This window comes from Oncorhynchus clarkii, chromosome 13, assembly GCF_045791955.1.
Source record: "Oncorhynchus clarkii lewisi isolate Uvic-CL-2024 chromosome 13, UVic_Ocla_1.0, whole genome shotgun sequence".
In the NCBI taxonomy this organism is placed as follows: domain Eukaryota; kingdom Metazoa; phylum Chordata; class Actinopteri; order Salmoniformes; family Salmonidae; genus Oncorhynchus; species Oncorhynchus clarkii.
In genome coordinates, this window is record NC_092159.1 from 65,583,069 (window position 1) to 65,604,860 (window position 21,792).

The 21,792-nt window shown below is 47.9% G+C and overlaps 2 protein-coding genes across 2 annotated transcripts in view; both read left to right on the plus strand.

Moving 5' to 3' along the window:
* LOC139424114 (RNA pseudouridylate synthase domain-containing protein 1-like) overlaps nt 1–12,451 on the plus strand; it is a 16,613-nt gene extending 4,162 nt beyond the window's left edge. Inside the window, exons 3-5 of the mRNA XM_071175811.1 lie at nt 8,893–8,995; nt 11,176–11,277; nt 12,033–12,451. Of these exons, the coding sequence (XP_071031912.1) occupies nt 8,893–8,995; nt 11,176–11,277; nt 12,033–12,427 (600 nt within the window). The 3' untranslated portion in view covers nt 12,428–12,451. The remainder of the gene's footprint in view (nt 1–8,892; nt 8,996–11,175; nt 11,278–12,032) is intronic.
* An 8,091-nt stretch (nt 12,452–20,542) lies between these two features.
* The window catches only part of LOC139365266 (E3 ubiquitin-protein ligase RNF216-like), a 50,249-nt gene continuing 48,999 nt past the window's right edge, over nt 20,543–21,792 (plus strand). The window contains exon 1 of the mRNA XM_071102775.1: nt 20,543–20,805. The gene's annotated coding sequence lies outside the window, so the exon portion shown is untranslated. The remainder of the gene's footprint in view (nt 20,806–21,792) is intronic.

A 21,792-nucleotide genomic window follows, 5' to 3' on the forward strand; every position in this document is an offset into this window, starting at 1 on the left:
GTGATGTGTTTCCTACAGGTGAGAGGCTGGGTAGAGGAGGAGTAGAGGAGGAGTAGATGACTATAGATGTGATGTGTTTCCTCCAGGTGAGAGGCTGGGTAGAGGAGGAGTAGATTACTATAGATGTGATGTGTTTCCTCCAGGTGAGAAGCTAGGTAGAGGAGGAGAAGATGACTATAGATGTGATGTGTTTCCTCCAGGTGAGAAGCTAGGTAGAGGAGGAGAAGATGACTATAGATGTGATGTGTTTCCTCCAAGTGAGAGGCTGGGTAGAGGAGGAGTAGAGGAGGAGTAGATGACTATAGATGTGATGTGTTTCCTCCAGGTGAGAGGCTGGGTAGAGGAGGAGTAGATGACTGTAGATGTGATGTGTTTCCTCCAGGTGAGAAGCTGGGTAGAGGAGGAGTAGATGACTGTAGATGTGATGTGTTTCCTCCAGGTGAGAAGCTGGGTAGAGGAGGAGTAGAGGAGGAGTAGATGACTGTAGATGTGATGTGTTTCCTCCAGGTGAGAGGCTGGGTAGAGGAGGAGTAGATGACTGTAGATGTGATGTGTTTCCTCCAGGTGAGAAGCTGGGTAGAGGAGGAGTAGAGGAGGAGTAGATGACTGTAGATGTGATGTGTTTCCTCCAGGTGATAAGCTGGGTAGAGGAGGAGTAGAGGAGGAGTAGATGACTATAGATGTGATGTGTTTCCTCCAGGTGAGAGGCTGGGTAGAGGAGGAGAAGATGACTGTAGATGTGATGTGTTTCCTCCAAGTGAGAGGCTGGGTAGAGGAGGAGTAGAGGAGGAGTAGATGACTATAGATGTGATGTGTTTCCTCCAAGTGAGAGGCTGGGTAGAGGAGGAGTAGAGGAGGAGTAGATGACTGTAGATGTGATGTGTTTCCTCCAGGTGAGAGGCTGGGTAGAGGAGGAGAAGATGACTATAGATGTGATGTGTTTCCTCCAGGTGAGAGGCTGGGTAGAGGAGGAGTAGAGGAGGAGAAGATGACTGTAGATGTGATGTGTTTCCTACAGGTGAGAAGCTAGGTAGAGGAGGAGAAGATGACTATAGATGTGATGTGTTTCCTCCAGGTGAGAGGCTGGGTAGAGGAGGAGTAGAGGAGGAGAAGATGACTGTAGATGTGATGTGTTTCCTCCAGGTGAGAGGCTGGGTAGAGGAGGAGTAGAGGAGGAGTAGATGACTATAGATGTGATGTGTTTCCTCCAGGTGAGAAGCTGGGTAGAGGAGGAGTAGAGGAGGAGTAGATGACTATAGATGTGATGTGTTTCCTCCAGGTGAGAGGCTGGGTAGAGGAGGAGTAGAGGAGGAGTAGATGACTGTAGATGTGATGTGTTTCCTCCAAGTGAGAGGCTGGGTAGAGGAGGAGTAGAGGAGGAGTAGATGACTATAGATGTGATGTGTTTCCTCCAAGTGAGAGGCTGGGTAGAGGAGGAGTAGAGGAGGAGTAGATGACTGTAGATGTGATGTGTTTCCTCCAGGTGAGAGGCTGGGTAGAGGAGGAGAAGATGACTATAGATGTGATGTGTTTCCTCCAGGTGAGAGGCTGGGTAGAGGAGGAGTAGAGGAGGAGAAGATGACTGTAGATGTGATGTGTTTCCTACAGGTGAGAAGCTAGGTAGAGGAGGAGAAGATGACTATAGATGTGATGTGTTTCCTCCAGGTGAGAGGCTGGGTAGAGGAGGAGTAGAGGAGGAGAAGATGACTGTAGATGTGATGTGTTTCCTCCAGGTGAGAGGCTGGGTAGAGGAGGAGTAGAGGAGGAGTAGATGACTATAGATGTGATGTGTTTCCTCCAGGTGAGAAGCTGGGTAGAGGAGGAGTAGAGGAGGAGTAGATGACTATAGATGTGATGTGTTTCCTCCAGGTGAGAGGCTGGGTAGAGGAGGAGTAGAGGAGGAGTAGATGACTGTAGATGTGATGTGTTTCCTCCAAGTGAGAGGCTGGGTAGAGGAGGAGTAGAGGAGGAGAAGATGACTATAGATGTGATGTGTTTCCTCCAGGTGAGAAGCTGGGTAGAGGAGGAGTAGAGGAGGAGTAGATGACTATAGATGTGATGTGTTTCCTCCAGGTGAGAGGCTGGGTAGAGGAGGAGAAGATGACTGTAGATGTGATGTGTTTCCTCCAGGTGAGAGGCTGGGTAGAGGAGGAGTAGAGGAGGAGAAGATGACTATAGATGTGATGTGTTTCCTCCAGGTGAGAGGCTGGGTAGAGGAGGAGTAGATGACTATAGATGTGATGTGTTTCCTCCAGGTGAGAAGCTAGGTAGAGGAGGAGAAGATGACTATAGATGTGATGTGTTTCCTCCAGGTGAGAAGCTGGGTAGAGGAGGAGTAGATGACTGTAGATGTGATGTGTTTCCTCCAGGTGAGAAGCTAGGTAGAGGAGGAGTAGAGGAGGAGTAGATGACTATAGATGTGATGTGTTTCCTCCAGGTGAGAAGCTAGGTAGAGGAGGAGTAGATGACTGTAGATGTGATGTGTTTCCTCCAGGTGAGAGGCTGGGTAGAGGAGGAGAAGATGACTATAGATGTGATGTGTTTCCTCCAGGTGAGAGGCTGGGTAGAGGAGGAGAAGATGACTATAGATGTGATGTGTTTCCTCCAGGTGAGAGGCTGGGTAGAGGAGGAGAAGATGACTATAGATGTGATGTGTTTCCTCCAGGTGAGAGGCTGGGTAGAGGAGGAGTAGATGACTATAGATGTGATGTGTTTCCTCCAGGTGAGAGGCTGGGTAGAGGAGGAGTAGATGACTGTAGATGTGATGTGTTTCCTCCAGGTGAGAAGCTGGGTAGAGGAGGAGTAGATGACTATAGATGTGATGTGTTTCCTCCAGGTGATAAGCTAGGTAGAGGAGGAGAAGATGACTGTAGATGTGATGTGTTTCCTCCAGGTGAGAAGCTGGGTAGAGGAGGAGTAGATTACTGTAGATGTGATGTGTTTCCTACAGGTGAGAGGCTAGGTAGAGGAGGAGTAGATGACTATAGATGTGATGTGTTTCCTCCAGGTGATAAGCTAGGTAGAGGAGGAGAAGATGACTGTAGATGTGATGTGTTTCCTCCAGGTGAGAAGCTGGGTAGAGGAGGAGTAGATTACTGTAGATGTGATGTGTTTCCTACAGGTGAGAAGCTGGGTAGAGGAGGAGAAGATGACTGTAGATGTGATGTGTTTCCTCCAGGTGAGAAGCTGGGTAGAGGAGGAGTAGATGACTGTAGATGTGATGTGTTTCCTACAGGTGAGAGGCTGGGTAGAGGAGGAGTAGAGGAGGAGTAGATGACTATAGATGTGATGTGTTTCCTCCAAGTGAGAAGCTGGGTAGAGGAGGAGAAGATGACTGTAGATGTGATGTGTTTCCTCCAGGTGAGAAGCTGGGTAGAGGAGGAGTAGAGGAGGAGTAGATGACTATAGATGTGATGTGTTTCCTCCAGGTGAGAGGCTAGGTAGAGGAGGAGAAGATGACTATAGATTTGATGTGTTTCCTCCAGGTGAGAGGCTGGGTAGAGGAGGAGAAGATGACTATAGATGTGATGTGTTTCCTCCAGGTGAGAGGCTGGGTAGAGGAGGAGAAGATGACTATAGATGTGATGTGTTTCCTCCAGGTGAGAGGCTGGGTAGAGGAGGAGTAGATGACTGTAGATGTGATGTGTTTCCTCCAGGTGAGAGGCTGGGTAGAGGAGGAGTAGAGGAGGAGTAGATTACTGTAGATGTGATGTGTTTCCTACAGGTGAGAGGCTGGGTAGAGGAGGAGTAGAGGAGGAGTAGATTACTGTAGATGTGATGTGTTTCCTCCAGGTGAGAGGCTGGGTAGAGGAGGAGTAGAGGAGGAGTAGATTACTGTAGATGTGATGTGTTTCCTCCAGGTGAGAAGCTGGGTAGAGGAGGAGTAGATGACTGTAGATGTGATGTGTTTCCTCCAGGTGAGAGGCTGGGTAGAGGAGGAGTAGAGGAGGAGTAGATTACTGTAGATGTGATGTGTTTCCTCCAGGTGAGAGGCTGGGTAGAGGAGGAGAAGATGACTGTAGATGTGATGTGTTTCCTCCAGGTGAGAAGCTAGGTAGAGGAGGAGAAGATGACTGTAGATGTGATGTGTTTCCTCCAGGTGAGAAGCTAGGTAGAGGAGGAGTAGATGACTATAGATGTGATGTGTTTCCTCCAGGTGAGAAGCTGGGTAGAGGAGGAGTAGAGGAGGAGAAGATGACTGTAGATGTGATGTGTTTCCTACAGGTGAGAGGCTGGGTAGAGGAGGAGTAGAGGAGGAGAAGATGACTATAGATGTGATGTGTTTCCTCCAGGTGAGAGGCTGGGTAGAGGAGGAGAAGATGACTATAGATGTGATGTGTTTCCTCCAGGTGAGAAGCTGGGTAGAGGAGGAGTAGAGGAGGAGTAGATGACTGTAGATGTGATGTGTTTCCTCCAGGTGAGAAGCTAGGTAGAGGAGGAGTAGATGACTATAGATGTGATGTGTTTCCTCCAGGTGAGAGGCTGGGTAGAGGAGGAGTAGATGACTATAGATGTGATGTGTTTCCTCCAGGTGAGAAGCTAGGTAGAGGAGGAGTAGATGACTATAGATGTGATGTGTTTCCTCCAGGTGAGAGGCTAGGTAGAGGAGGAGAAGATGACTATAGATGTGATGTGTGTCCTCCAGGTGAGAAGCTGGGTAGAGGAGGAGTAGATGACTGTAGATGTGATGTGTTTCCTCCAGGTGAGAGGCTGGGTAGAGGAGGAGTAGAGGAGGAGAAGATGACTGTAGATGTGATGTGTTTCCTCCAGGTGAGAAGCTAGGTAGAGGAGGAGTAGATGACTATAGATGTGATGTGTTTCCTCCAGGTGAGAAGCTAGGTAGAGGAGGAGTAGATGACTATAGATGTGATGTGTTTCCTCCAGGTGAGAAGCTAGGTAGAGGAGGAGAAGATGACTATAGATGTGATGTGTTTCCTCCAGGTGAGAGGCTGGGTAGAGGAGGAGTAGAGGAGGAGTAGATGACTGTAGATGTGATGTGTTTCCTCCAGGTGAGAGGCTGGGTAGAGGAGGAGAAGATGACTATAGATGTGATGTGTTTCCTCCAGGTGAGAAGCTAGGTAGAGGAGGAGTAGATGACTGTAGATGTGATGTGTTTCCTCCAGGTGAGAGGCTGGGTAGAGGAGGAGAAGATGACTATAGATGTGATGTGTTTCCTCCAGGTGAGAAGCTGGGTAGAGGAGGAGTAGAGGAGGAGAAGATGACTATAGATGTGATGTGTTTCCTCCAGGTGAGAGGCTGGGTAGAGGAGGAGTAGATGACTGTAGATGTGATGTGTTTCCTTCAGGTGAGAAGCTGGGTAGAGGAGGAGTAGATGACTGTAGATGTGATGTGTTTCCTCCAGGTGAGAGGCTGGGTAGAGGAGGAGTAGAGGAGGAGAAGATGACTATAGATGTGATGTGTTTCCTCCAGGTGAGAGGCTGGGTAGAGGAGGAGAAGATGACTATAGATGTGATGTGTTTCCTCCAGGTGAGAAGCTAGGTAGAGGAGGAGTAGATGACTGTAGATGTGATGTGTTTCCTCCAGGTGAGAGGCTGGGTAGAGGAGGAGAAGATGACTGTAGATGTGATGTGTTTCCTCCAGGTGAGAAGCTGGGTAGAGGAGGAGTAGATGACTGTAGATGTGATGTGTTTCCTCCAGGTGAGAGGCTGGGTAGAGGAGGAGTAGATGACTGTAGATGTGATGTGTTTCCTCCAGGTGAGAGGCTGGGTAGAGGAGGAGTAGATGACTTTAGATGTGATGTGTTTCCTCCAGGTGAGAGGCTGGGTAGAGGAGGAGTAGATGACTATAGATGTGATGTGTTTCCTCCAGGTGAGAAGCTAGGTAGAGGAGGAGTAGATGACTATAGATGTGATGTGTTTCCTCCAGGTGAGAGGCTTGGTAGAGGAGGAGAAGATGACTATAGATGTGATGTGTGTCCTCCAGGTGAGAAGCTGGGTAGAGGAGGAGTAGATGACTGTAGATGTGATGTGTTTCCTCCAGGTGAGAGGCTGGGTAGAGGAGGAGTAGAGGAGGAGAAGATGACTGTAGATGTGATGTGTTTCCTCCAGGTGAGAAGCTAGGTAGAGGAGGAGTAGATGACTATAGATGTGATGTGTTTCCTCCAGGTGAGAAGCTAGGTAGAGGAGGAGTAGATGACTATAGATGTGATGTGTTTCCTCCAGGTGAGAGGCTAGGTAGAGGAGGAGAAGATGACTATAGATGTGATGTGTGTCCTCCAGGTGAGAAGCTGGGTAGAGGAGGAGTAGATGACTGTAGATGTGATGTGTTTCCTCCAGGTGAGAGGCTGGGTAGAGGAGGAGTAGAGGAGGAGAAGATGACTGTAGATGTGATGTGTTTCCTCCAGGTGAGAAGCTAGGTAGAGGAGGAGTAGATGACTATAGATGTGATGTGTTTCCTCCAGGTGAGAAGCTAGGTAGAGGAGGAGTAGATGACTATAGATGTGATGTGTTTCCTCCAGGTGAGAGGCTGGGTAGAGGAGGAGTAGAGGAGGAGAAGATGACTGTAGATGTGATGTGTTTCCTCCAGGTGAGAGGCTGGGTAGAGGAGGAGTAGAGGAGGAGAAGATGACTATAGATGTGATGTGTTTCCTCCAGGTGAGAGGCTGGGTAGAGGAGGAGAAGATGACTATAGATGTGATGTGTTTCCTCCAGGTGAGAAGCTAGGTAGAGGAGGAGAAGATGACTGTAGATGTGATGTGTTTCCTCCAGGTGAGAAGCTGGGTAGAGGAGGAGTAGATGACTGTAGATGTGATGTGTTTCCTCCAGGTGAGAGGCTGGGTAGAGGAGGAGTAGATGACTGTAGATGTGATGTGTTTCCTCCAGGTGAGAGGCTGGGTAGAGGAGGAGTAGATGACTATAGATGTGATGTGTTTCCTCCAGGTGAGAGGCTGGGTAGAGGAGGAGTAGATGACTATAGATGTGATGTGTTTCCTCCAGGTGAGAAGCTAGGTAGAGGAGGAGTAGATGACTATAGATGTGATGTGTTTCCTCCAGGTGAGAGGCTAGGTAGAGGAGGAGAAGATGACTATAGATGTGATGTGTGTCCTCCAGGTGAGAAGCTGGGTAGAGGAGGAGTAGATGACTGTAGATGTGATGTGTTTCCTCCAGGTGAGAGGCTGGGTAGAGGAGGAGTAGAGGAGGAGAAGATGACTGTAGATGTGATGTGTTTCCTCCAGGTGAGAAGCTAGGTAGAGGAGGAGTAGATGACTATAGATGTGATGTGTTTCCTCCAGGTGAGAAGCTAGGTAGAGGAGGAGTAGATGACTATAGATGTGATGTGTTTCCTCCAGGTGAGAGGCTAGGTAGAGGAGGAGAAGATGACTATAGATGTGATGTGTGTCCTCCAGGTGAGAAGCTGGGTAGAGGAGGAGTAGATGACTGTAGATGTGATGTGTTTCCTCCAGGTGAGAGGCTGGGTAGAGGAGGAGTAGAGGAGGAGAAGATGACTGTAGATGTGATGTGTTTCCTCCAGGTGAGAAGCTAGGTAGAGGAGGAGTAGATGACTATAGATGTGATGTGTTTCCTCCAGGTGAGAAGCTAGGTAGAGGAGGAGTAGATGACTATAGATGTGATGTGTTTCCTCCAGGTGAGAAGCTAGGTAGAGGAGGAGAAGATGACTATAGATGTGATGTGTTTCCTCCAGGTGAGAGGCTGGGTAGAGGAGGAGTAGAGGAGGAGTAGATGACTGTAGATGTGATGTGTTTCCTCCAGGTGAGAGGCTGGGTAGAGGAGGAGAAGATGACTATAGATGTGATGTGTTTCCTCCAGGTGAGAAGCTAGGTAGAGGAGGAGTAGATGACTGTAGATGTGATGTGTTTCCTCCAGGTGAGAGGCTGGGTAGAGGAGGAGAAGATGACTATAGATGTGATGTGTTTCCTCCAGGTGAGAAGCTGGGTAGAGGAGGAGTAGAGGAGGAGAAGATGACTATAGATGTGATGTGTTTCCTCCAGGTGAGAGGCTGGGTAGAGGAGGAGTAGATGACTGTAGATGTGATGTGTTTCCTTCAGGTGAGAAGCTGGGTAGAGGAGGAGTAGATGACTGTACATGTGATGTGTTTCCTCCAGGTGAGAGGCTGGGTAGAGGAGGAGAAGATGACTATAGATGTGATGTGTTTCCTCCAGGTGAGAGGCTGGGTAGAGGAGGAGTAGATGACTGTAGATGTGATGTGTTTCCTCCAGGTGAGAAGCTAGGTAGAGGAGGAGTAGATGACTGTAGATGTGATGTGTTTCCTCCAGGTGAGAGGCTGGGTAGAGGAGGAGTAGAGGAGGAGAAGATGACTATAGATGTGATGTGTTTCCTCCAGGTGAGAGGCTGGGTAGAGGAGGAGAAGATGACTATAGATGTGATGTGTTTCCTCCAGGTGAGAAGCTAGGTAGAGGAGGAGTAGATGACTGTAGATGTGATGTGTTTCCTCCAGGTGAGAGGCTGGGTAGAGGAGGAGAAGATGACTGTAGATGTGATGTGTTTCCTCCAGGTGAGAAGCTGGGTAGAGGAGGAGTAGATGACTGTAGATGTGATGTGTTTCCTCCAGGTGAGAGGCTGGGTAGAGGAGGAGTAGATGACTGTAGATGTGATGTGTTTCCTCCAGGTGAGAGGCTGGGTAGAGGAGGAGTAGATGACTATAGATGTGATGTGTTTCCTCCAGGTGAGAGGCTGGGTAGAGGAGGAGAAGATGACTATAGATGTGATGTGTTTCCTCCAGGTGAGAAGCTAGGTAGAGGAGGAGTAGATGACTGTAGATGTGATGTGTTTCCTCCAGGTGAGAGGCTGGGTAGAGGAGGAGTAGATGACTGTAGATGTGATGTGTTTCCTCCAGGTGAGAAGCTGGGTAGAGGAGGAGAAGATGACTGTAGATGTGATGTGTTTCCTCCAGGTGAGAGGCTGGGTAGAGGAGGAGAAGATGACTATAGACTTCTCCATCGGTGAAAACACCACAGAGGGAAGAACACACATGATGTGTATCCAAGGAACAGACGGTAAGAACCTGTCTCTCTCTCTGTCTCTCTCTCTCTCTCTCTCTCTCTCTCTGTCTCTGTCTCTCTGTCTCTCTCTCTCTCTCTGTCTCTCTCTGTCTCTCTCTGTCTCTCTCTCTCTCTCTCTCTCTCTCTGTCTCTCTCTGTCTCTCTCTCTCTCTCTCCGTCTCTCTGTCTCTCTCTGTCTCTCTCTCTCTCTCTCTCTCTGTCTCTCTCTCTCTCTCTCTCTCTCTCTCTCTCTGTCTCTCTCTCTACGGTTAGCTCACAGAGGTACGGTTAGCTCACAGAGGTACGGTTAGCTCACAGAGGTACGGTTAGCTCACAGAGGCACGGTTAGCTCACAGTGGTAGTGGTAAGGCTAGCTCACAGAGGTACGGTTAGCTCACAGAGGTACGGTTAGCTCACAATGGTAGTGGTGAGGTTAGCTCACAGAGGTGAGTTTAGCTCACAGAGGTGAGGTTAGCTCACAGAGGTACGGTTAGCTCACAGAGGTGAGGTTAGCTCATAGTGGTAAGGCTAGCTCACAGAGGTACAGTTAGCTCACAGAGGTACGGCTAGCTCACAGTGGTAGTGGTAAGGCTAGCTCACAGAGGTACGGTTAGCTCACAGAGGTACGGTTAGCTCACAGAGGTACGGTTAGCTCACAGAGGTACGGTTAGCTCACAGAGGTGAGGTTAGCTCACAGAGGTACGGTTAGCTCACAGAGGTACGGTTAGCTCACAGAGGTGAGGTTAGCTCACAGAGGTACGGCGCCCGGTTCATGACATCTATTGCCACAGCGTCAGTTCAAATCCCCCGTGGAGCGCAGAAAGACCAACTGTCAAAATGAAGACCAGAGTTGTCGTGTTTCACTGCAAACGTCCGGGTTTCCACGGATTCCTTTTCTTCATGAAAGTTACTCTCTTTAAAGCTGCAGTATGTAACCTTTTGGGCTACCGACCAAATTCACATAGAAATGTTAGTTCTAGATCTGTCACTCTCACTGACAGCAAGTCTCTCTTTACCGACCAAATTCACATAGAAATGTTAGTTGTAGATCTGTCACTCTCACTGACAGCAAGTCTCTCTTTACCGACCAAATTCACATAGAAATGTTAGTTCTAGATCTGTCACTCTCACTGACAGCAAGTCTCTCTGCAGGTTACTGACCAAATTCACATAGAAATGTTAGTTCTAGATCTGTCACTCTCACTGACAGCAAGTCTCTCTGCAGGTTACCGACCAAATTCACATAGAAATGTTAGTTCTAGATCTGTCACTCTCACTGACAGCAAGTCTCTCTGCAGGTTACTGACCAAATGCACATAGAAATGTTAGTTCTAGATCTGTCACTCTCACTGACAGCAAGTCTCTCTGCAGGTTACTGACCAAATTCACATAGAAATGTTAGTTCTAGATCTGTCACTCTCACTGACAGCAAGTCTCTCTGCAGGTTACTGACCAAATGCACATAGAAATGTTAGTTCTAGATCTGCCACTCTCACTGACAGCAAGTCTCTCTGCAGGTTACCGACCAAATTCACATAGAAATGTTAGTTCTAGATCTGTCACTCACTGACAGCAAGTCTCTCTGCAGGTTACTGACCAAATTCACATAGAAATGTTAGTTCTAGATCTGTCACTCTCATTGACAGCAAGTCTCTCTGCAGGTTACCGACCAAATTCACGTAGAAATGTTAGTTCTAGATCTGTCACTCTCACTGACAGCAAGTCTCTCTGCAGGTTACTGACCAAATGCACGTAGAAATGTTAGTTCTAGATCTGTCAGCCTCATTGCCAGTCTCTCTGCAGGTTGTGAGAACCCCAAGCCCTGTCAGTCTCATTGCCAGTCTCTCTGCAGGTTGTGAGAACCCCAAGCCATGTCAGTCTCATTGCCAGTCTCTCTGCAGGTTGTGAGAACCCCAAGCCCTGTCAGTCTCATTGCCAGTCTCTCTGCAGGTTGTGAGAACCCCAAGCCATGTCAGTCTCATTGAGTCTCTCTCTGCAGATTGTGAGAACCCCAAGCCCTGTCAGTCTCATTGCCAGTCTCTCTGCAGGTTGTGAGAACCCCAAGCCATGTCAGTCTCATTGAGAGTCTCTCTGCAGATTGTGAGAACCCCAAGCCCTGTCGGTCTCATTGCCAGTCTCTCTGCAGGTTGTGAGAACCCCAAGCCCTGTCGGTCTCATTGCCAGTCTCTCTGCAGGTTGTGAGAACCCCAAGCCCTGTCAGTCTCATCTCACCGTGTTGGAGTACGGAGATTATGATGGAGACCCTGTTACCAAGGTGGTGCTGCAGCCTCTCACAGGTACACACACACACACACACACACACACACACTCACACAGGGACAAAGACACACACACACACACACACACACACAGGTACAAAGACACACTCACACTCACACTCACACACACACTCACACATTCACAGATAGGCCTATATAGTGTTTGGTAGGTAAACACATTCACAGATAGGCCTATATAGTTTTCGGTAGGTAAACACATTCACAGATAGGCCTATATAGTGTTAGGTAGGTAAACACATTCACAGATAGGCCTATATAGTGTTAGGTAGGTAAACACATTCACAGATAGGCCTATATAGTGTTCGGTAGGTAAACACATTCACAGATAGGCCTATATAGTGTTCTGTGGGTAAACACATTCACAGATAGGCCTATATAGTGTTAGGTAGGTAAACACATTCACAGATAGGCCTATATAGTGTTAGGTAGGTAAACACATTCACAGATAGGCCTATATAGTGTTAGGTAGGTAAACACATTCACAGATAGGCCTATATAGTGTTAGGTAGGTAAACACATTCACAGATAGGCCTATATAGTGTTAGGTAGGTAAACACATTCACAGATAGGCCTATATAGTGTTCTGTAGGTAAACACATTCACAGATAGGCCTATATAGTGTTCTGTAGGTAAACACATTCACAGATAGGCCTATATAGTGTTCTGTAGGTAAACACATTCACAGATATGTATATAGTGTTCTGTAGGTGCAAAAAATACTCTCCTCATATTGTTGTGATGTTGTGTGTCAGGTCGTACCCACCAGCTGAGGGTTCACTGTGAGGCGGTAGGGCACCCCATCGTAGGAGACTACACCTACAGCCTGGGAGAGGACAGCGCCCCCTATCGCATGATGCTGCACGCACACCTCCTACACCTCCCACTGGAGCCGCTCTCCCTGCAGGCCGCCGCCCCCGACCCCTTCACCACGCCCACTGACCCCCGCTGGCGCCCGCAGCGCTGCCTCCGGACTGTAGAGGGAGTCGTGGAGACCCTGCTGGAGCACAGGGCGGCGGAGGAGAGGACAGAGCGGGAGGAGAGGAGGAGGCAGCAGGAGGAGAGGAGGAAGAGGTGGATGGGGAGAGAGGAGAGTGAGGAGCAGAGGAGGATGTGTCAGCAGTGGTTGTCTGAGTGGACTGATGTCTGAATTCTCCTTCTCCTCTCTCCATCCCCCTTCTCCTTCTCCTCTCTTCATCCCCCTTCTCCTTCTCCTTTCTTCATCCTCATCCCTTCTCCTTCTCCTCTCTTCATCCTCATCCCTTCTCCTCTCTTCATCCTCATCCCTTCTCCTCTCTTCATCCTCATCCCTTCTCCTTCTCCTCTCTCCATCCCTCATCCCTTCTCCTCTCTTCATCCCCCTTCTCCTTCTCCTCTCTTCATCCTCATCCCTTCTCCTTCTCCTCTCTTCATCCTCCATCCCTTTTCCTCTCTCCATCCCTCATCCCTTCTCCTCTCTTCATCCCCCTTCTCCTTCTCCTCTCTTCATCCTCATCCCTTCTCCTTCTCCTCTCTCCATCCCCATCCCTTCTCCTTCTCCTCTCTTCATCCCCCTTCTCCTTCTCCTCTCTTCATCCTCATCCCTTCTCCTTCTCCTTCTCCTCTCTTCATCCTCATCCCTTCTCCTTCTCCTCTCTTCATCCTCATCCCTTCTCCTTCTCCTCTCTTCATCCTCCATCCCTTCTCCTCTCTCCATCCCTCATCCCTTCTCCTCTCTTTATCCCCCTTCTCCTTCTCCTCTCTTTATCCCTCATCCCTTCTCCTTCTCCTCTCTTCATCCCCCTTCTCCTTCTCCTCTCTTCATCCTCATCCCTTCTCCTCCTCTCTTCATCCTCATCCCTTCTCCTTCTCCTCTCTTCATCCTCATCCCTTCTCCTTCTCCTCTCTTCATCCCTCATCCCTTCTCCTCTCTCCATCCCTCATCCCTTCTCCTTCTCCTCTCTTCATCCCTCATCCCTTCTCCTCTCTCTATCCCTCATCCCTTCTCCTTCTCCTCTCTTCATCCCTCATCCCTTCTCCTTCTCCTCTCTCCATCCCTCATCCCTTCTCCTTCTCCTTCTCCTCTCTTCATCCTCATCCCTTCTCCTTCTCCTCTCTTCATCCTCATCCCTTCTCCTTCTCCTCTCTTCATCCCTCATCCCTTCTGCTTCTCCTTCTCCTCTCTCCATCCCTCATCCCTTCTCCTTCTCCTCTCTCCATCCCTCATCCCTTCTCCTTCTCCTTCACCTCTCTTCATCCTCATCCCTTCTCCTTCTCCTCTCTTCATCCTCATCCCTTCTCCTTCTCCTCTCTTCATCCTCATCCCTTCTGCTTCTCCTTCTCCTCTCTTCATCCCTCATCCCTTCTCCTTCTCCTCTCTTCATCCCTCATCCCTTCTCCTTCTCCTCTCTTCATCCTCATCCCTTCTCCTCTCTTTATCCCTCATCCCTTCTCCTTCACTTTCTCCTCTCTTCATCCTCATCCCTTCTCCTCCTCTCTTCATCCTCATCCCTTCTCCTCTCTTTATCCCTCATCCCTTCTCCTCTCTCCATCCCCCATCCCTTCTCCTTCATCACCCCCTTCCTCTGTTAACCTCTCCTTGAGACTCTGCAACCAAAAGCATCTTTTAATATTTGATCTGTATGTAATGCCTCTCTGCTTGTCACTCAGTATTGAAGAGATGTATTGTGTGAGTCTGGTGGGAGCGTAGCACAGCAGGAGTCCAACTGTCTGCCCTCCTGTCTCACATCCAACAAGAAGACACTCAGCCTGGATAAATAAATACTTACTCTTTTAAAAAGAAACACCTTTTTTTTTGATGGCACTTTGTTTGACCATTTTGAACATCTTTTTATTGTTGTTTTGACGTTGCTCTCTGGATTAGAGTGTCTGCTATAAATGACTCAAATGGAAGCCATGTCAAAGATTTACAGTTTACACCTCTTCCTCTCTCTGGTAATATGAATCATGACCCCTTCCGGGTCAGGGGGCAAAATAAAAACATATTTTATTTGTTCTATTTTTGTTGACAATTCAAAGTTACAATATGAAAAAAATAAAATAATTCATTGCAGATTGGAAACATGTTTTCAACACATACTGTAGCTACAAATAAAAATGAACTACTTATTAACTATTAACTATTAATTAAAAATAAACATATCTAGCTAGCTAGCTACATCACTATTTCACAATAACAAGATTTGTATTCGCGTTGCAAAGACTTGTCAACATAGGATAATCTGATCAAGTCAGTCTCATGGTTCAAAAGCTACCGAGCAGACAGAACTGTGTGTCCAGTTTGATGCAAGTCATCTGATATGTTAACTGTCCAGAAGGGGGTGCCACAGGGCTCTGTTCTAGGACCACTGTTAATACTGTCCAGAAGGGGGTGCCACAGGGCTCTGTTCTAGGACCACTGTTAATACTGTCCAGAAGGGGGTGCCACAGGGCTCTGTTATAGGACCACTGTTAATACTGTCCAGAAGGGGGTGCCACAGGGCTCTGTTCTAGGACCACTGTTAATACTGTCCAGAAGAGGGTGCCACCGGGCTCTGTTCTAGGACCACTGTTAATACTGTCCAGAAGGGGGTGCCACAGGGCTCTGTTCTAGGACCACTGTTAATACTGTCCAGAAGGGGGTGCCACCGGGCTCTGTTCTAGGACCACTGTTAATACTGTCCAGAAGGGGGTGCCACAGGGCTCTGTTCTAGGACCACTGTTAATACTGTGCAGAAGAGGGTGCCACAGGGCTCTGTTCTAGGACCACTGTTAATACTGTCCAGAAGGGGGTGCCACAGGGCTCTGTTCTAGGACCACTGTTAATACTGTCCAAAAGGGGGTGCCACAGGGCTCTGTTCTAGGACCACTGTTGTATACTGTCCAGAAGGGGGTGCCACAGGGCTCTGTTCTTGGACCACTGTTAATTCTGTCCAGAAGGGGGTGCTACAGGGCTCTGTTCTAGGACCACTGTTGTATACTGTCCAGAAGGGGGTGCCACAGGGCTCTGTTCTTGGACCACTGTTAATTCTGTCCAGAAGGGGGTGCTACAGGGCTCTGTTCTAGGACCACTGTTGTATACTGTCCAGAAAGGGGTTCCACAGGGCTCTGTTCTAGGACCACTGTTAATACTGTCCAGAAGGGGGTGCCACAGGGCTCTGTTCTAGGACCACTGTTAATACTGTCCAGAAGAGGGTGCCACAGGGCTCTGTTCTAGGACCACTGATAATACTGTCCAGAAGGGGGTGCCACAGGGCTACTGGTCAAAATGTTTTAGATGGGTTTTTTTTCCACCATGGCAGTCGTCCCTGGAAATGTTTTAATGTTGTTTTTCCACCATGGCAGTCAACCCTGGAAATGTTTTAATGTTGTTTTTCCACCATGGCAGTCGACCCTGGAAATGTTTTAATGTTGTTTTTCCACCATGGCAGTCAACCCTGGAAATGTTTTAATGTTGTTTTCCCACCATGGCAGTCGACCCTGGAAATGTTTTAATGTTGTTTTTCCACCATGGCAGTCAACCCTGGAAATGTTTTAATGTTGTTTTTCCACCATGGCAGTCAACCTGGAAATGTTTTAATGTTGTTTTTCCACCATGGCAGTCAACCCTGGAAATGTTTTAATGTTGTTTTCCCACCATAGCAGTCGACCCTGGAAATGTTTTAATGTTGTTTTTCCACCATGGCAGTCAACCCTGGAAATGTTTTAATGTTGTTTTTCTACCATGGCAGTCGACCCTGGAAATGTTTTAATGTTGTTCTTCCACCATGGCAGTCGACCCTGGAAACGCTTGTTAAAAACACATTTCAGTTTTGTTCTACTTTTTTGGTTGTTGACACTGACTGCTTTACTGCACTATACCAGAAGGCCAGTTTTGTCTAGCTGAACGCTGTTGTGTATCACACTGAGCTGTTTAGATACCGATTTCAACAGTAGGTCAAAGTTCACTGAGAAAATTCAATACTATAATACACAGAAAAAGGACGTGAACATCTGTATGTATACAGTACATTTATTCCTGGAGCAATGTGCAATACATGTCAAAAGACAATTCCCATTTGCATATCCAATTTCTTTTTTTATTTTTTATTTTTTTTACATATTTCTTTCATTTAAAATCATATATAGTGAACAGAAAATTTGCCACAAAATGGAGAAAAAAACCCAACAACAAATATATACAGTGGGGAGAACAAGTATTTGATACACTGCCGATTTTGCAGGTTTTCCTACTTACAAAGCATGTAGAGGTCTGTCATTTTTTATCATAGGTACACTTCAACTGTGAGACACGGAATCTAAAACAACAATCCAGAAAATCACATTGTATGATTTTTAAGTAATTCATTAGCATTTTATTGCATGATATAAGTATTTGATCACCTACCATTCCGTCTCTCACAGACCTGTTAGTTTTTTTTTAAGAAGCCCCCCTGTTCTCCACTCACCTGTATTAACTGCACCTGTTTGAACTCGTTACCGGTATTGAGGGGAGGATGGATGGGGCCATGTATCGCGAGATCTTGCGAGATCAGTAAGAGCATTGAAGATGGGTCATGGCTTGGTCTTCCAGCATGACAATGACCCGAAACACACAGCCAGGGCAACTAAGGAGTGGCCCCGTAAGAAGCATCTCAAGGTGCCTGGAGTGGCCTAGCCAGTCTACAGACCTGAACCCAATAGAAAATCTTTGGAGGAAGCTGAAAGTCAGTTTCGGGACATACTGGTACCAAAGCTCCATCCTGGTACCACAGCTCCTACCAGGACATCCTGGTACCACAGCTCCTACCAGGACATCCTGGTACCACAGCTCCTACCTGGACATACTGGTACCACAGCTCCTACCAGGACATCCTGGTACCACAGCTCCTACCAGGACATACTCCTACCAGGACATCCTGGTACCACAGCTCCTACCAGGACATACTGGTACCACAGCTCCTACCTGGACATACTGGTACCACAGCTCCTACCAGGACATCCTGGTACCACAGCTCCTACCAGGACATCCTGGTACCACAGCTCCTACCAGGACATACTCCTACCAGGACAGCCTGGTACCACAGCTCCTACCTGGACATAGTGGTACCACAGCTCCTACCAGGACATCCTGGTACCACAGCTCCTACCTGGACATACTGGTACCACAGCTCCATCCTGGTACCACAGCTCCTACCTGGACATACTGGTACCACAGCTCCTACCTGGACATACTGGTGCCACAGCTCCTACCAGGACATCCTGGTACCACAGCTCCTACCAGGACATCCTGGTACCACAGCTCCTACCAGGACATCCTGGTACCACAGCTCCTACCAGGACATCCTGGTACCACAGCTCCTACCAGGACATCCTGGTACCACAGCTCCTACCAGGACATCCTGGTACCACAGCTCCTACCAGGACATCCTGGTACCACAGCTCCTACCAGGACATCCTGGTACCACAGCTCCTACCAGGACATCCTGGTACCACAGCTCCTACCAGGACATCCTGGTACCACAGCTCCTACCAGGACATCCTGGTACCACAGCTCCTACCAGGACATACTGGTACCACAGCTCCTACCAGGACACACTGGTACCACAGCTCCTACCTGGACATAATGGTACCACAGCTCCTACCAGGACATACTGGTACCACAGCTCCTACCAGGACATACTGGTACCAGGACATACTGGTACCACAGCTCCTACCAGGACATACTGGTACCACAGCTCCTACCAGGACATACTGGTACCACAGCTCCTACCTGGACATACTGGTACCACAGCTCCTACCAGGACATCCTGGTACCACAGCTTCTACCAGGACATCCTGGTACCACAGCTCCTACCAGGACATCCTGGTACCACAGCTCCTACCAGGACATCCTGGTACCACAGCTCCTACCTGGACATACTGGTACCACAGCTCCTACCAGGACATCCTGGTACCACAGCTCCTACCAGGACATACTCCTACCAGGACATCCTGGTACCACAGCTCCTACCAGGACATACTGGTACCACAGCTCCTACCTGGACATACTGGTACCACAGCTCCTACCAGGACATCCTGGTACCACAGCTCCTACCAGGACATCCTGGTACCACAGCTCCTACCAAGACATACTCCTACCAGGACATCCTGGTACCACAGCTCCTACCTGGACATAGTGGTACCACAGCTCCTACCAGGACATCCTGGTACCACAGCTCCTACCTGGACATACTGGTACCACAGCTCCATCCTGGTACCAAAGCTCCTACCAGGACATACTGGTACCACAGCTCCTACCTGGACATACTGGTACCACAGCTCCTACCAGGATATCCTGGTACCACAGCTCCTACCAGGACATCCTGGTACCACAGCTCCTACCAGGACATCCTGGTACCACAGCTCCTACCAGGACATACTGGTACCACAGCTCCTACCAGGACATTCTGGTACCACAGCTCCTACCAGGACATCCTGGTACCACAGCTCCTACCAGGACATCCTGGTACCACAGCTCCTACCAGGACATCCTGGTACCACAGCTCCTACCAGGACATCCTGGTACCACAGCTCCTACCAGGACATCCTGGTACCACAGCTCCTACCAGGACATACTGGTACCACAGCTCCTACCAGGACACACTGGTACCACAGCTCCTACCTGGACATAATGGTACCACAGCTCCTACCAGGACATACTGGTACCACAGCTCCTACCAGGACATACTGGTACCAGGACATACTGGTACCACAGCTCCTACCAGGACATACTGGTACCACAGCTCCTACCAGGACATACTGGTACCACAGCTCCTACCTGGACATACTGGTACCACAGCTCCTACCAGGACATCCTGGTACCACAGCTTCTACCAGGACATCCTGGTACCACAGCTCCTACCAGGACATCCTGGTACCACAGCTCCTACCAGGACATCCTGGTACCACAGCTCCTACCTGGACATACTGGTACCACAGCTCCTACCAGGACATCCTGGTACCACAGCTCCTACCAGGACATACTCCTACCAGGACATCCTGGTACCACAGCTCCTACCAGGACATACTGGTACCACAGCTCCTACCTGGACATACTGGTACCACAGCTCCTACCAGGACATCCTGGTACCACAGCTCCTACCAGGACATCCTGGTACCACAGCTCCTACCAAGACATACTCCTACCAGGACATCCTGGTACCACAGCTCCTACCTGGACATAGTGGTACCACAGCTCCTACCAGGACATCCTGGTACCACAGCTCCTACCTGGACATACTGGTACCACAGCTCCATCCTGGTACCAAAGCTCCTACCAGGACATACTGGTACCACAGCTCCTACCTGGACATACTGGTACCACAGCTCCTACCAGGATATCCTGGTACCACAGCTCCTACCAGGACATCCTGGTACCACAGCTCCTACCAGGACATCCTGGTACCACAGCTCCTACCAGGACATACTGGTACCACAGCTCCTACCAGGACATTCTGGTACCACAGCTCCTACCAGGACATCCTGGTACCACAGCTCCTACCAGGACATCCTGGTACCACAGCTCCTACCAGGACATACTGGTACCACAGCTCCTACCAGGACATCCTGGTACCACAGCTCCTACCAGGACATCCTGGTACCACAGCTCCTACCAGGACATCCTGGTACCACAGCTCCTACCAGGACATCCTGGTACCACATCTCCTACCAGGACATCCTGGTACCACAGCTCCTACCAGGACATCCTGGCACCACAGCTCCTACCAGGACATCCTGGTACCACAGCTCCTACCAGGACATCCTGGTACCACAGCTCCTACCAGGACATCCTGGTACCACAGCTCCTACCAGGACATACTGGTACCACAGCTCCTACCAGGACACACTGGTACCACAGCTCCTACCAGGACACACTGGTACCTGGACATCCATGCTTCAGCAACGTCTGGGCAGAGGAGAGAGCCCATTGGGCTAGTTCAACATTGCAGCAGACAAGTGCAGGCGACAGACCTGATCAACAAATCACCTTTTAAGCATCTTAAAATAACTACTCCTTAATATTTGTAGATCAATCAGTCACAATTCACCCATGATATATTACGGTTTTGATATTCTCGAACATCGGCTAATATCTTTAATAATTGACTAAACTACAAAAACAAAAACAAAAGATCTGATAGAACTACATCCCCCAGACTGCTGCGCTGATGTCCGTGAATGTGACGTTGCCCGTCTTGATTTAGTGGTAGGTTGTTTTCGATTTCCGGTTATGTTCGTTTGTTAGCCAAATATTTGAATATTTTTTTGTTGTTGTTTGGGACATTCAATAACATCCGAGTTATGAGATTGAACGACCTATATATAGCGTTTTGTTAATTATTACATAGCTAGCTTATTAGATATATAACTGGTTAATAAGTAGGTCACTCGAAGTATAAACGGGTAGCGATTATTGGTCTGTCGTTAAGCTAGCTAGGCTAGCTAGGTTAGCCCAAACAGATACCGAACTGAACAGAAAGTGCAAGCAAACATGAGAAATCACAGCCAACTCCGCCAGTGAACACTCAGGTAAAGCGACAACCTCAACAGCATATAGAAAAAATGTGTTTTTCTTGTCTTATTTTATTAACTAACTATGTTTTTAAAGACCATGTTTGTCATTGATGTTTCTTTAACCTTACTTCTGTTTGCTAACGTTAACTAGTACAGTACTATATAGTTGTCTAACGTTAGTAACTAACTAATAGTTAACTAGTACAGTACTATATAGTTGACTAACGTTAGTAACTAACTAATAGTTAACTAGTACAGTACTATATAGTTGACTAACGTTAGTAACTAACTAATAGTTAACTAGTACAGTACTATATAGTTGTCTAACGTTAGTAACTAACTAGTTAACAGTACTATATAGTTGACTAACGTTAGTAACTAACGAATAGTTAACTAGTACAGTACTATGTAGTTGAGTAACGTTAGTAACTAACTAATAGTTAACTAGTACAGTACTATATAGTTGTCTAACATTATTAACTAAGTAATAGTTAACTAGTACTGTACTATATAGTTGACTAACGCTAGTAACTAACTAATAGTTAACTAGTACAGTACTATATAGTTGACTAACGTTAGTAACTAACCTATAACAGTAGTTAGTTAGCTTGCTAGCTGTCTCTGACGTTACAGGTGTAATCAAAGATACGTATGTGGTACTAAATGTTAACTAACTTACCTAGTAACGTTAGTACTAACGTTAGTTAGTTAGTTCAAGTTGATGTAGTTAACTAGTTGGGTCGTTAACTAGTTGGGCTTTTTGATAAACTTCCAGCTGGAGACTGACAACTTTCTCCTGTTGAACTTGTTTTGCAAGTTAGCTGGAGTTGTCCAAGTTTCAGGCTAACTTACTAGTTAGGTAACGTTAAGGCATACAAACACACCCTTATCTAACGTTAACTAACTACATTCCTCATTTTTCAACTATCGTCAGCTACCTAAGTTGGCAACAAAAAAGTTTTAGAATCGAGTTCAAAGTTTTGTCGACCCCCCAAAATACTA